General features: G+C 42.0%; 1 protein-coding gene across 1 annotated transcript in view; it reads right to left on the reverse strand.

Annotated features, from left to right (window-relative positions):
* Positions 1-15841, reverse strand: part of DERA (deoxyribose-phosphate aldolase) — a 33310-nt gene that overhangs the window by 14132 nt on the left and 3337 nt on the right. Inside the window, exons 2-6 of the mRNA XM_085049248.1 lie at positions 14670-14767; positions 13654-13801; positions 12913-13008; positions 11531-11665; positions 7053-7181 (exon numbers count right to left, since the gene is read on the reverse strand). Of these exons, the coding sequence (XP_084905374.1) occupies positions 7053-7181; positions 11531-11665; positions 12913-13008; positions 13654-13801; positions 14670-14767 (606 nt within the window). The remainder of the gene's footprint in view (positions 1-7052; positions 7182-11530; positions 11666-12912; positions 13009-13653; positions 13802-14669; positions 14768-15841) is intronic.

The raw sequence follows: 15841 nt of genomic DNA on the forward strand, positions 1-15841 counted from the left end.
TTCCACTTCCAGTAATCATGTGATTGCCAGGAAAACGTGAGGCACTTTTAGCTTTTTTTATGATACTCTAACATCTGCAAGGCCAAGAAGTTGCAAACACATAGATTTTATCATGGACTTGTGGATTCTCCAAACGTCCCAAGGTGACCCTGATGGCCTCACCTCTGATAAAGCAGCCTGGTGCAAAGGCAAGCTGGCTGTCTTGAAACAACACCAATCCTACCTACAGCTCCTGCTTCCCACGAGATTTTGCCCCTCAGAGGGTTTCTTTTCCTTCCTCCACCTGGACAATATGGCAGAACTGCCAAAGCCCAGGAGGGCAGGCAGCAGTGCAGGTGAGAAGTTCCAGCTGCAGACAGATGTTTTCACTGCTGGCAGCTCTGCAATGTCTCTAGCTCTTCAGGCAGCCTGAATACCAAAATCCTGCCAGCTCCCTTCCGTGGAAGAACAAGCAGAACCCCTGGCTGTGCAGCCACACTCCGAGCAGGAGGCTCCTCTCTGCTGGTGGTCAGGGAAAGACACTCCTGGCTTCTCAGAAATCCTTTTTTCCTCCCTCTGCATTATTGACAATGCTTACATGGCAAAACTAACAATTTGATTTCAAAGGGATGCTTTGTGAAGGTGTGCTGCTGATAAATTCAGTCAGACTTTTCTGGCATTACATCTACTGAGCACTGCTTGAATGAAGGAAATAAAAAAGAGCAGTAGCACCATCAGAAAGAGGCAGCAACTCATAAAAAGGTATTTAATAGGCCAGGCCATTGTTTCTCCACCTCCATTTGTCAACAGCCTGTGTGCTGCAATTATGGTGAGCATCTCAAACCAGAAGCACCAATAATCTGATTAAACAGCTGCATGGGCTTTGGTTAAAAAAGAATTGAAACTGGTAGAGAAATGCTGATTTCACCACTCCACAGGCAAAAGAAAAATGATATTCCAGTCTTCAAATCCACATTTTACATATAGGTTTTACATTTTTAAAAATTTACACTAAATATATATTGTAATTTTGAACTGTGGCATTCCACTCTTTTTACTGGAACACTATGAATCAAAGAAATTGAATATCAAACTCTCTTTGTGTTAGATATATATATATATATATTTATATAAATCCTCATAGGTATTTAGTGGCAAGTTATTAAATGCCACTATTCATTGAGACAGCACATTTCATGTCTTTCTCACAGAAAAAAACCCATCCATGTAAAGTTTGTGGCAATATCTCAGAGCCTCATTCTCAGAGGGATTCCTTCACTCCAATTTCCAGGCTCAGAAGGAGATATGGCCAAGCAGAGCCCCCTGTGCTCCCCTGGGCTGTCACCTGCAGGGACAGGGACAGGGACAGTGCCACCACCACCCCAGGGAGCACAAACAGCCTGTCCTGCCTTTCCTCCTGATCAGGAACTCTGTGTTCAGCATTTCTCCCACCAAACCACCTGCACAGGGATCTGCTCAGGATTTAGAGGAAATGCTGCTGTGGGTAAAGCAGCAGAGCTGCACATCCCTTATCAATGAACCAACACTCTGCTCACCTCCAAGGCCCCCAGACATCAACCCAAAGCAAAACCACATTGTCTCCATTTAATTACCTCTCTTTTCACACTTTCTGGGACCCAAAAGACTGAGTTAAAATGGTTACTGGTAACAGGAGAGCAGTGATAACCAGCAGGCTGAGCTGGCTCTACGTGCACTGAGTTAGAAAAAATGCTGCTGCATGCTGGTTACTCCTCCAACCTGAATTTATAAAGTGAATTAGCAAGAATTAAAAGGATTAAAATCCCAGGAACCAATAAAGTCAAAGAGAAATAGAAAATGGATTCAGTCCTGAAAAGATAAAATTATTTAACAACTTATTAAAACAGTTCATCATTGTAATTAAAATCCAAGTGCCTAGGAAAAAGTGCCACAAGAAAGGTAATTATTTATGAGGAGACTTTAAAAAGCCATTCATAGTGAATTTGGGAGAGAATCAGCCTGAAAGAGTTGGTAGTAAAAAGAAATTGTTTGTTTATTCATAAAACTTATTTTGGTCTAGGATAGCACTAAGAATCCCCAACATCTGCTCAATGGCAGCTGTAAGTAACATTAGGAACACTCAGCCAATTTATATCTTTCCTTTTTATTAAAAAGTAAACAGGTCTTTTTAAATTATTCACTAGTAAATTAACATAAAAATCAGTGCTGCAGCTAACCACACTTTGTGGAAAGGCATCTGCAAGCTTTGCCTGCTCGTGATGATCTCCATCTTCCCACACTTCACTGACTGCTTCACTCTTTATGTGATGTCCCACCTAATTTAGCAAATGGAAACACAGAAAACTTGCAGCCACACTGGAGTCCCAGCCATGAATAATACAAAAAGCATCACTGATACCTCAAAAGCCACATTAGTTGCTTCCTTCAGACTTTAACTGATTCTGTTCTTATCTTCCCTTTGCCTTCCACTGTGTAAAAATTGCTCTCCAACAATCCCAGATCTCTCCTGCTTCTTTCACAAACAAGACATTCATCAGACAGGAAGGAGTACAAAATACAGAGGTGCTGCTAATCAATAATTACCTGTTCTCATCTGCAGCACTTCTATCCACAGATGACAAAGTGTTTTGCTCCAAAACTGCTCTTAGGACAGTAAAAAAAACCAGCAACAATTCACACCTAAAAGCTTCTCATTAGCTCTCACTAACATTTTTTTTTACTTAATCTCTTCAACATTTTAGAAGAAAAATATCTCCAAATTACACAGGCACAACCACTAGGCCTTGATACCTTAAAAAGAAACAGGAAAAGAAAAAAATCCAGGACCTGCAACCCTAAAATCATGTTTAGTTTATTTACACATCTATATTAAGTTTCTGTTAAGGGACTGGATTTTCTAATTGGTGTTCCTACTTGCAATCTCTTAAAAGATACTTTAATATTTCATAAGCCAATTTTATATAATTGATAGATACAGTAAATTAAATATTTATTTCTATTTTTCACTGGTTCAGTAGAATTTAACACCTGCTGCTGTCAGAATGAAAAAAACCTCCCGAAATATCAGAGAAATAAATAGTACCCAGTACATCTATTGATTTTACATAATATTTCCATGTTTTAAAATTGCATTCTCTCAAACCATTACCTTCAATACAGGAGCTTCACAGATGCAAAGTTTTTCGCCAGGAAGCTCTGTGATTTCGCTGGCATGTTTGACTAGAATTATTCACTGTGCAACAATTCCTGAGGCTGAGGTGATATGAAACCTCTGAAGTTTTAACTCCAATCCTAACAAGTTATTTAACATAGAAACAAGGTTTCATTCATGGGGAAAATTAACGCAACAGGGGTGCTTTCTCACCTCTCTGCATCAGTTGGTATAAATTGAAAGTCGAGCATTTATATATTCCTTAATTAACATGTTTGGGGCAGATGTTGAATATCAGCACAAGAGCTGTGCAGTTGAGCTGCTGAGGATAATTTGATAATTTGCTAATAGGAGGTGACCCTGCTGCTCACTGCTCTCTGCATTTCAGTGCCAGAGGTGAAGCTTAAAGAAAAGGCTTTTGAAAGGTCAAGAAATCTCCAGATCAGCATTCAAAGCCTCCTTTCTCTGGGGTTCCTCAGGAGCTTTGCCACTCCTGCAGTTCCACTTTGCTCAGCACAGAACACCAAAGCACAACTGAGGAGAATGAAAAACAGCAAAACTCTTCATTTGGGAGAAGCTTTGGGAAGATGGTGTGAGGAAGCTGAAAGGCTCTCCCTGCTGCTCCTGTCCTAAGGACACAAATCATCAATCCAGCAGCACTGCCACTCTGCTCACAAATCACCCCAGCAGCTCCACCCCAAATATCCAACTTCTCTTGCTCCATCTCCCAGGCTGAACCATGACCAAGAGTACTCCATCTTCATGCAAAAGCACAAAAGTCTTTTACCTTTTAACAGGAGGAACACACTTCTATTTATATCTTAATTTACTGAGCCTCACAGAGCTTCTAGAAAATGTGCAAAGGTTGATTTGGCATACAGAAAACCAGGGAGGCAAGGAGAGCTGTCAAAGGTGATGCTATGGAGTCATTCTGCACCTCAAAGCCACCTTCTGGCCTCCTGGCTGGGTGTTCTTCTGGAGAGAAGTGCCTGGAAACAGCACTTTGCTATTGGGATGTGCAGGAGAAACTCCAGTGGGGCTGTGGGTAAGAAAATCAAACCAAGAGCTACAGAGCTGACAGGTTATCTACTCTACACTGCTGTTTATTTGACTTCATTGGAGGTGGTATGTTCTTATTTTCTGACGACAGGAGAACACCATTAATAGAACAGAGCTTGCACAAAATTAGCAGAGGTGCCACCGTGCTGTGACAAATATGAATGGCCCAGCAGAGATCTGCCCTCAGCAGGGCTGTGCAGCAGCCTCACTCCAGTGAGCACATAAATAAATGCATAACAAAAAGTGCCACTGCATGCACGTCTGCCTGTGAACAAACTGCAAACCAATGAGGCTGCACTGCATGCTCTCCAACCCTGCTCTCCCTTCCCTTCACACTCTCTCTGCATCTTTATTCTTCCCCCAACATCTTTGTTTCTCTCAAGTATTATTTCTGTCCTCTACTTACCAAGCAGGGTTCTGTTGACTCTGAAAGACTTTCCAGAGATCCTGAATAGCCTTTCTCAGCCACTTCCACTCCTTCACTGCTGATTCCCTGCACATCAGTTACTGAGCTCCACACAGATCCTTCAGTCTCATTCTGCATTCCTCCAAGCTCTGCTTTACTCAAGCCCCACTTTTTTTTCTTATTTTCTTTTTTTTTCTACCAGTCTTTGCATGGCCTCTCATCAGTAATTCAAACCTGAGGATATTGTGATTGCATTGTTGGAACTTTTCAACTCCAAGCTTATCTATCACGCCTACATTATTTCCAGTGATTAGCTGCAGTATCACTGCTAAGCTTGTAGGCAATTACCTCATTTAAGGGAGCATCTTGTAGTGCCTAACTGAACATGCTGTTATCTGCATTTTCCTACTCCTGCTTTTTGATTTCTCCCTGCTCTGCACCAGAACAAGCGAAGTCACTTGTTTCTGCACCAACCTCTTCTAGGTTGATTGTATTTAAAGATATCCCATCACTGATCTTACTCAGAATTCAAAAACTTTCCCAGTCCATGATATTCAAAATTTTGAGACAGACTTTCACTCTGCATCTTGGTTTTCCACAGTGTGTTTTGTGCTTGTTCTTTGCACTAAACATTCAGGGATGTTACCTGGAGCTTTGGAGATGCAGAACAACCACAAAGCAGGCAGAATTCAGGACATCTGCTGCAGCAGACAGGAAAGTGATCAGCAGACAGGAAAGTGATCAACTCCCAGTGTAATTGCACAGCAATAATTTCTGTCCTGCTGAGCCCCTGAAAGCAGCAGCCAACTGCAGCCACTGCTACAGCCCAGACTGCCCAGAAAGCCTCACTCACCACTCAGTGCTGAGGACTCTTCCCACACTCCATTAAAAGTAAGCAATCACTGATTTGGCCCCAGCTCCACACTGAGAATTCCAGAATAAAAATCTTATATATGAGCAAAATATGCAATTAAGTCATCAACAGCTTTGCTGAAGTATTCTCTCCAGAATTATACAAATGTATAAATAAAACAAAATTCAACTGGAATTGGAGGCTCTCAGCAGTTCTGACAAGTTGGAGTCTGAAAAAGTCTCAATCCATGTATGTAGAGCACAAATAAATTCTTGTTTTTACACCTACCCACAAAGAAAAAGCAAAAGACTGAAATAAGGAAATTACTGGATATGTTCAGACAGATAAGTATCTTGTAAAATGAATAACTGGGCAAGGAAAATCATTAACAATAGAGCCATCTGCTGTATTTCAAAAAAACTACACCAGCAAAATTCTGGAAACGGTAAAACGCTTTACAAGCTGAATTTTTCACTACACAGTGTTACAAAAGTGATCATAATGATTAGTACATCACTTTAAACAACAGGAAATGTGCATTTCTTACACCTCTTCTAATTAAAAGCAATATTCAGTGGCATGAAACTGATCCTGTGTGTCTAATGACACTAATTGACATTGTAGCTGGGCTTGCTGTAAGCCTGGAATGCTCTCCACTCCACTCGAATCACACAAGCACAGCTTTGTGTGTGCTGACAGTGAGGTCAGCAGCAAGCTGAATATTTATTTATTTAAATACTGACAAGACACTTGACTTCAGTTTTTCTCGCTTTAAAACGAGAATTTCAGGTCTGGAGAGTTTACAGTAGAAAAAACAACAAAGTCAACACCAAAAATGAGGGGAAGTTTAGAAGACAGATTAACCCAAGAGGTGTTTAGTGTATCTTTATATTCTAGAAATCAACCTGGGAGGCCTTTTTGAAGCACAGTGGGACAAGGCAGTGCCTGGAGCCCAGTTTGGCATCTCCACCACAGCAGTAAACCACAGAACTAAAATCCTGGTCAAACTGGGAAGAATTGTACCAGCAAGAGCCAAAGCTGCAGAGAGAGAACATCCTGCTGGAAATCTGGGCTCCAAGGGGGGCTAAGCTGTGCAAAAAGTAACACCTAGAAAGTACATTCAGCCCTGGAAACTCTGTGCTCTGCACTGCAAGGCTGATTTCTGAGCTGCATTCTCAGAGGTGCTCAGAAGTGATCTCAAACCAAAACTGAGAGCTGCTGGCATCAATCTGCCCAGGGAAGTTCCCCTTTAATTCCAAATCACGAACCATGCAGGTTCATCACACCTGCAGGTCACAATTTCCTCCATCAGTGCGTCTGCCCCAAATGTCTTCATTAAATATTCCAATCAGATCAGATATTTGATCCAAATTTCCCTTGTTCCCACACCCCCTGCCATCCAGCAGCTTATTTACCATTTCATGCAGTTTTTGCAGTTACACAAACCAAGTGACACTTCATTACTCCACCTGCAACTTCACTAATTGCTACACAAGTTTTCCTACAATCCACAAAACTAAACTCCCACGCCCAGAATCTTCCAAGCCTCATAAATAACAGAGCAAAGACATGCTCAGCTGGAAAAGGAGAGCAGAGCTATTTACCTGCCATCATAGCTATCATGCTGGCTTTGTAGACGTTGGCAAGGGAGCCAAGTTCACCTGTGGCCAGGATGGTTTTCATGTGAGCTTCTCCACAGGCTGCTCGGCACAGACGGATCTCCTCGTAGAGAGCTGGGGGGAGAGAGAATCTGGGAATGATCAAAGTTGACACAGAGATATTTGCAAGTATGGCTGTGATTTCCACTCCTGGGTTAATTTCCTATCTTGTAATTAGTCGTAGGAACTCAAGTTTTGTAAGTTCAGTGAATTACATGACTGGAGGTAATTAACAGTGCTGTGCAGTTTCAGACTTTACCTAATAGCTATTAATGGCTGTTCTCTCAAAACTACAGATGTGCACAGTGTACCAAATACCCACCAACACATCAGGAGTCAAAAATGCTCTGATAGTAAAGATTGATCCTAAAACTGCTTTTTCAGCAATAAATATGATCATACATTGAAACAGGACAGCAAAACCCTCCCACCCTCCCTGGTAAAATCCAGCAGTGCTCTCCCAAAAGTTTAAACGAGGGGAGACTGAAAGAGCTAGAAATTAATGAAGCATTGCTGTCAGAAGTTGCCACTTGGGGATGTCTAAGATTGCTCTAGTGTGAGGAGAAAAGCAGCTCTTACAGTCACCACTTCTGGGTTTTGAATTTAAAAAACAAAGATGCAAAATAAACAGGATGCTTTGCAAAAAGGTCCTTTTTGTGAATTATACTCGATCTTCAAGCACATAATCAAAAAATTCTTGATAGAAGGCTAAAATACAGCTTTAAACAAGTCCTGCTGAAACAGTCCAGGCTACAAAGATTTGTTTTTGTCAGAAATACCACAATTTTTTCCCCCTCAGCCCTGAAGTGAGAGCTGGAAGCAGAGCAGGGTCTGGATGTCTCTCCATCCTGCCATGCCAGGGGCTCAGGGGCAGCAGGGTGGCACTGCTGGGGTGGCACTGCTGGGGTGGCACTGCTGGGGTGGCCTTGGGGACAGCAGCACACATCAGCACACACTGCTCAGGCACTCAGCCAGTCCCTTTATAGACACCAGGACTCACCCTGCTCCTCACTGGGCACCAAAGGTGTGAATTAATCAGTGCTGCATGCAGCCTCACATGTTTTATTGATCAATTGATGATGCTCCAGCAACCTACATCAAATCGAGCCTCAGAAGGGAAACACAAAGGACCTGTGCTATTTTTTGTGCATTTAATAAGCCTGCTCATGTTAGATCCAAATGAAATCTCTTTTTGTGGAGTGACTCTTTCCTGGAGCTGCTGAAAACCCAGAGAAAGCAGCTTGCCTGCTCTCCTAGCTTCGGTAACAAGAGGAGAACTTTTCTCTACCTTTAAGATGTACCACCAAAAATGTCAAAATAAAACCAGCAAAATGCACATTCAGGTTGGATCCCATGAGAAGGAATTCCATCCTCCCAGCTGTTGTGCAGCTCCAGCAGCCTCCCTGCAGTGGGAAGGTAATTTTGACATGCAATTAGCGTCAAGCTCGTTTAGCACTCATCATCCCTCGGACAGAACACTCAGGATCCTCAGCCAGCCGTGGCTGTGGGTTAGCTGAGGGCAGGAGAGGTGGGCAGAATGAGATGGGGCAGCTGGGCAGGTGAGGAAAGCTGGTTTTTGCTCACAGAGCAATTATTGCAGACAATAGCTGACATTCATGAGCTCCAGCCCACAGCAAGGGTGCAACAGAAATGCAGCTACACCTGGGAAAAGAGAAAATGAACCAGAGCATCCCAGCCCAGGACAAGCTGGAATTGTGTCAAAACTCCCACTCCCTTCAAAAATAAAAAGAGAAGTTTCAATAATCTGTCAGGTTTAAATCAAGGCACAAATAATGGGATTATCCCGAAACTTTGGCAAATGTCTGAAGTGTGGGTGGAGTTAGTCACACTTGGAAATTTTCTCAGTGTTTGAAGGAGTCCTGGGATTCCCGAGGGACAATGTGTGCTGCCAGAAATCCAGCATTTAATATTCAGCTCCAGCAGGCTGAACAGGAGCAGGAGCAGAGCTGGATGTCACACATCTGGGAACATCTGGGAACATCTGGGGCCTCTGCAGAACACCAGAACTGCCACAGCCTCTCTGCTTAGCAGCAGTGGCACAAAGATTTTGGTCAAAAAAATCACCACAGAAAACCCTGCAGGAATATTGTCAACTGTGAGCTAAGAACACCATGAAGAGGCTGCAAGAGATTTCCTTTTGGACTCCTAAAAGTAAAGAGAAGCAAATCAAAAGCTCTCAAAGCAAATGGCCTCTGCAGCCTCCCCAACAAATCACCAACATTATCCTTTCTAAATGCAGTGTAAATCTTAAGCCAGGCAAAGAAAACCCCCAAAACCCAAAAAACCCAAGAAAATCCAGAACAATGAACCCCCAAAAGCAAGGCAACCTGTGCAGAATAAACCTGGAGAGCCAGCTGCTCACTAATACAGTGTGCAGGAGCTCCACTGCCTCAGCTGCTAAAATGGATGTGACAGGAGAACTCTCCTACTTTGCACCACTTAAGATACCTGACAGCTTTCATCAGCTTTAGATCTCCTTTCACTGGATGCATTTATAGAAGTCAGAAAAATTCAGATTTTGTAGGAAAAAAAATGCTTTCATAGCTGTGGTTTTAATTTCACTGTTATAAAACACGAGAGTTGGAAGCTTTCTTGTAGTTTTCCTAAAATTGTAAATATTTAGTACATTACACTGAATTTTAGCAGCTATTAAATACAGCAAAGAAAATGTTCCTTCCCCTATACATTTCTCAAGCAAACATCCCTGACAGTTTCTGCTGGCTATAATCTGCACCAGATTGTCTAGATGGTCTGTTACTCTGGTGTAATACATTAGCCCTAAAAATCACAAAATTGAGGGGATAATCCATATCTCCTATAAAGGAAATGAAAATATTAAAGGGGGAAAAAACCACACTGCTTAATTTTTTATGAAATAGCTCTTCTTCAAAAATGTGGTGACAGAATGGCCTTGTTCTTTAAATTCAGTTTATTTGGTGTTTTTATCTAGTCAGTCCCAATGACTAAGGGTGGAAAGGGTGGTTAAGGGTGGAAATTGAGATGAGGAGATGTTTGATTTCTGTTAGCCCAAAAGATCAAGGTAATTGTGATGGGAAACTGGAAAATGAGCTGGAGCTGCTTCTGTCTGCCATGATCATGGCAGCTTTGGGAACAAAATGACAACAGTGAGGTTATCAGCACAACACAAGTGCCAGCTCTGCTCTCAGCCAGATGTGCAGCTCTGGAGTTGGGACAGAGGTGGGACAGTTGGGGACAGAGTTGGGGTTCCTGACTCCAGCTCTGGATAAAAGAACATGCATTCCAAATCAAAAGCCATCCCTAAGTGACTTATTTAGCAAACTGACAGCTTTCTATCACATCCATCAGGGCTGGCAGTTTACTCCTCCCTTGTAATTTGTGGCCACAAAAAGTAATTAATCTCCTGTGCAGAGAAGCCAACAGTGTCTGTCCAGCTCATCTCAATCATGACTCAAACTCTCAATCCAAGTCCTGTATTTCTCCTCTGAGTTCTCCTTCACATCATCCTTCAAGCAATATAACTAACAGCAAAAGGATGGAGATGGTAAAACTACAGAAGTGGTCAAAATATTACAGCAAATGGAAAGCAGGACATCCATCCTGAAGAATCTGCAGAAACATGTGGGATTTTGGTTCAATTCTGTTCACTGAAAGCCCCAAATCAGCAAACAGGATCCATTACCACCATGGCTGCATTTCCTTAAACAAAATCAGGTACCAGGGCTCTGTCATGAGCTCTGCCCAGCAAACAGGATATCATGGCTCTGCATTATCCAGCCAAATGAAAATTCATTCCAAGACAATGATGTGTCTACCTTCACATGGAGATTAGTTAGAGGAGCACTGTCAGCACTTAAGGCAAACCATTCACAGTACATTAAGGAGGCAATTAGAGCAAAAACCATCTTCAGCATTATTGTTCTTACTAATTAGTAGTAGTCTGCAGACACCAGAACATCAATAATAATATGAACAGTCAATTTGTAGCCTCAATTTTCAGCAGAAAGAAAACAACTAGAATATGTATTTTCGTCAAGAATTGAAACATGTATATTTAACAAGGTATCATCTACACTAGCAGCCCCCTGGGCTTTCTAACAAAACTGTTCAAATAATTAGGCTTTTAGTTGCCTTTTTTTTTTTTTTTTAATGCTGTACACAAAATCCTCTAAAAGCACAGAGGGAATAGACCTGAATTTTCAAACCACAAAGTCATTCTGCTTGCCCAGCCTGACACGCCAGCATTCCTCTGCAAAAACACAACCCTTTGTCACAAATTAAACAGTTTTTATTTATCCCAGAGCCCCATATTATCAGTTGCTCTTAGGGAAGGAGCAAATTCTCCAAAGATGGTGGGGAGCTGTGGGGAAGAGGCAAAGGCAGAGCTGCCTGAGCTCCCAGCAAGGTTTGGGTTATTCACTCACCTTCCCACTCTGCAGCCAGCACCAAACTCCTGCTGATGACAATGTCAATCTCCCTGGCTCCATACTCCACTGCCAGCCTGATCTCTGCCAGCTTGGTCTCCAGAGGAGTTTGGCCAGCTGGAAACCCAGCAGCCACTAGCATGGAATGTGCAGGGAGAAGGAAGAAGTGTTTTAAAAGTGTGTTAAAGTTTTATAAATTAACCATACAATTAAAATACCTCTAATTCACCAAAAAGTTTGAAAGTTATTATTTTCTTTAATCCCTGCCATGATTCAAAAAATCTAAAGGAATCTCATCCTTCCCTCTCTTCATCCACTCTACCCCCAAAAGCCAATGTCCAGCAAGATGCTGAGTGCATCTTGTGAAAAGACCTGTCATATGCCTGAAGAATTTCCAGAGCAGCACAATAAAAGCACAACAGCTATGGCTTCCAGCAGAATTGAGCAAACAAGAGTGAACTCAGATAAGAAGCAATACATACATTTTTAATTTTTTTCAATTCCTGTAAGTAGTATCTCGAGTTAAAGCATAATAATCATGTTTAACACTTAAATCACAACATAGCAAAAATTGCTTTCAATGAGTTCTATTTAAGATTCTGTTTATGATGTTTAAGTACAAAACCCAAAGGTAATTTTGGAAATGGAAAAAATAATGGCTTTGTCAGAGATTGTCTTTCTCTCTGACACATAAATACATTTAGTATGCATTTTCCCCCCACACAACAATAAACAGGAATAAAAACCTCACATGGATCTTAGCATGAAACACCTGATCTAAGTGCCAAGGCAGCCCTGCTCTGAGCAGGCTGGACCAGATGGCATCCAAGTCAAAGCCTTTGGTGCCTCTCACCTCCTCACCAGCAGCAGGCTGGGAGTGCACAGAAAATCAGCCCTTTTGTGATCTGAAACCACCAATTTTCTCCCTTTTACTCCTCCAGTTCTCTCTCCTGCCCATGGTGGCAGTGGGTATGAGCAAGTGGCTCTGTGGTACACAGTGCTGGTTTGGGCTAAACCTTGACCAGGATTACACTGGAAAGCCAAATGTGAGAGGGAAAATAAACCTTTGTTAGAACTCCTATCATCATCATCTTCATCTGCTTAGTGTCTGCTGATACTTGTCCAGAACTCTAGTTCAATTTCTTCTCCCCAGGTGAGGAAAACACTGATGTATTTTAAAGACCTCTTTGAAGAGCTTCCAGCAAAACAAACTTGGCATTCCTGATAAGCTTCAAGTTGAAGACAACAAAAGATTATACCAGAAGAAAATCCTCCTTCCAGCTGCTACCTTTTCTCCTTACTCCCTGACACAAAAGTAACTCCAAACTTCTGGATTTCTCTCCATATTTTATAACATCAAATGATTTTTGAATAAAGCTTACCTGAAGCTACAGGGATGTTACAGCCAGCAGCCTTGAGGCTGTTCACAGCATCACAGACCCTGGCAGGATACACACAGACTGCTCCAACTGTGATACCTGCAAAAGCACAATTCCCTTTCCAGTCAGACTGCCACCTTCTGCAGAGCAATGCACCCCATGGACTGTCCTCACCTGCCACTGCTGTGCTCAAGGAGCTCAGCACTACCCCAGGGATGGTTGTTAATGTTCAAATGGCTCCAGTAATTCTCATCCTGCTTCCTCCCCCAGTGCTCCTTCAGTGACCCTGGGAGCAAAGCTGCTCCAGCAGGAGCTAAACTCCAAGATTTTTATGCACAGTTTAATTCCAGCACATAAAGCCATGCTTAATCAGCAAATTACTGCAGGAGAAACTGCACTGCCCAGCTCTGCTCTTGCTTGTTGAGCCACACTGAGCCCAGCAGCAACTGAGCAGTCTTTATGGTAATGCAGCTCCTGCTTTTCCAGTTAAAATGCTCCTCTCTCCAACTCGCAGATAATTGACCTCATATTTTATACTTCAACTGCCTGAAGAGTCCATAAATCCAAGTTTAAAAAAAAAGACTGATCTTTGATATTTGATGTGTATGGCTTCAGTCAGAGGCCTGATTCCCCTTTGGTCCATACGGCTTCACTCAGCAGCCCAATGCCCTTTGTGACAACTGGGAAAATAATGAGGAAACTCAGACATTTTCTCTACAAAATCCACTCCCCAGAATATCATACCTTTGTCATGCATGTCCAAGGCTTTGAGCAGATCCTCCCTGATGGGGTGCTTTGCTTTGAGGCACAGTCTGTGCACATTGGAAGGAGTGTCATCGCCTGCCAGCGTGGTGAGGTCGATGCAGGTGACAGCTTTGAGCAGCCAGGCTGCCTGCAGAGGGGACAGGGCAGGGATGGAGATTTGCTGGGACAAGGCAGGGATGGAGATTTGCTGCTCCAAAGCAAAGGATGGAGATTTGCTGGGACAAAGCAAGGGATGGAGATTTGCTGCTCCAAAGCAAAGGATGGAGATTTGCTGCTCCAAAACAAGGGATGGAGATTTGCTGCTCCAAACCAAAGGACAGATATTTGCTGCTCTCACTTCCCAACCCAAACTGCCTGGGAAGATGCAGAAATCAAGCTTAGCTCTCACTGACAAAGAGGAAACCCACAGGATGTGACATGGAAAATGAGCAAAGAATGGCTTAGGACAGGCAGGGTTGGTATTTGTTTGTGTCTCCAGCAGTATCTAATGACACAGAATCCACAATAAAGGATCCACTTTTCTGGGAATCAGGATTAAAAAACGTCTGTAATTTTGGTGCAGAAAAAACCCCAAAAGCAAGAATGTTTAAGCAAAGAAAAATCATCCAGGTAGGTCAAACTTGACAGGGACCATGATCATATCTTACAGCTTTAAAATTAAAAAATAAGAAGGCAGCATGCAGAGAAGTCTGTCTGGGAAACAGAATAAATGTGGTGGGATAGTAATATACAATTTAATCCACTCATGAATAAAGATGACTTAAAGCCATTTGCGGTTTTGCCACTCATGAGTTATAAGGTTTTTAACTTGTTTGGATAAATGCGTCACCTTATTCCCTCCCATCACCATCAAACCCAAATTACTAAAATAAGACATGGACAAGCACATCTTTTAAGTTTACATGTATCTTGAAAAAAATTCAATATTACAGCCTGGAGAGGCAGAGTGACTGCTTTAAAAGTGCAGGACCAGAATGCATAAGGAGAGCACTTACTTGCCAATTACCTTTCAGAGTTTTCCATTTTTTAATTTGCTCTGCATGCCTCACCACTGCAGGTCGATTCACATACACTTTGGAGATCCAGCCAAGTTCTGGGGGGAGAAACAAACAAACAAACAAACAAATCTCATCTATTTCTGTGCTTTTTTAATACATGGTGTGGGACTTCAGAAAAAAGTTGGAGAAAGTTTGGAAGCTCTGAAGAGCACATTGTTCTTTCATGTAGAAAGAACATGTTTGGGTTCAGAAGAACCAAATATTGGACTCTGCTTAACAAAGGCTGACTGAGACAGGAGAACTGAGACAGGAGAACTGAGGGTTCAGAATTTTGATTCTTTACATTTCTGCTCAGTAGGACCAACCTAGAGTGTAATTTTTAATATCACTATACACAAATGGCTCATGAGAGTACACAGCAAAAAGGAATTGGAATATCTTCTAATCTCTCATATCCCAAAACATAAATAATTCTACTAAATACTGATTGTATGAGCATTCCATGAAAACACTCTGAAAAGAACATCAACAATCATTAACCACCAATCACCAGCAAATCACCACCATCAATCATCAAACAGCATCACCAGTTAAGGGCAGAATATGGACATGGGCACAGACAGATACTAGGAGATAATCATTCTGGGTGACTGAATTTATTAAGAGCATGTCACTCTATGAATCTTCTTTACTGCAGTATTAAAATGCATTTCCCTCGAGCATATTGATTAAAAAAAGAGATTCAAAACTTAAAAAAAAAGAGCTCATAGACAAAATCACTAATTTTGTACAGAAATCTTATACTTTGTTTTCTTCCTACTGGATAGCTTTAATAGCAAAAAAAAAAAAAAAAAAACCAGAAAATGAATGTACTAGCCAAAGTATGTATAGATATACACTTGTTTTCCTATACTTACAAAAACCAGTTTAGGGTAAAGATGACTCAGTGCAAATGCACAACAACATGAGGGAGCTGAACAAAACTGTGTTCTGAGCACACTGAGGCACTGTGCTTCCTGTCAGCACATCCAAGCCATTAATGAGTGACCCACCAGGCCAAAGGGTTGGCTAAAAGGAAACACAAACCAATGAAGGAATTTCCTAGGGATCAACTGGAATTCATGGATTTTTAAAGAATTTAGCATCAGCCTCACTGGATGGCAACAAGG

This window comes from Lichenostomus cassidix, chromosome 1Ab, assembly GCF_008360975.1.
Source record: "Lichenostomus cassidix isolate B80296 chromosome 1Ab, HeHo_3.0, whole genome shotgun sequence".
Classification (NCBI taxonomy): Eukaryota; Metazoa; Chordata; class Aves; order Passeriformes; family Meliphagidae; genus Lichenostomus; species Lichenostomus cassidix.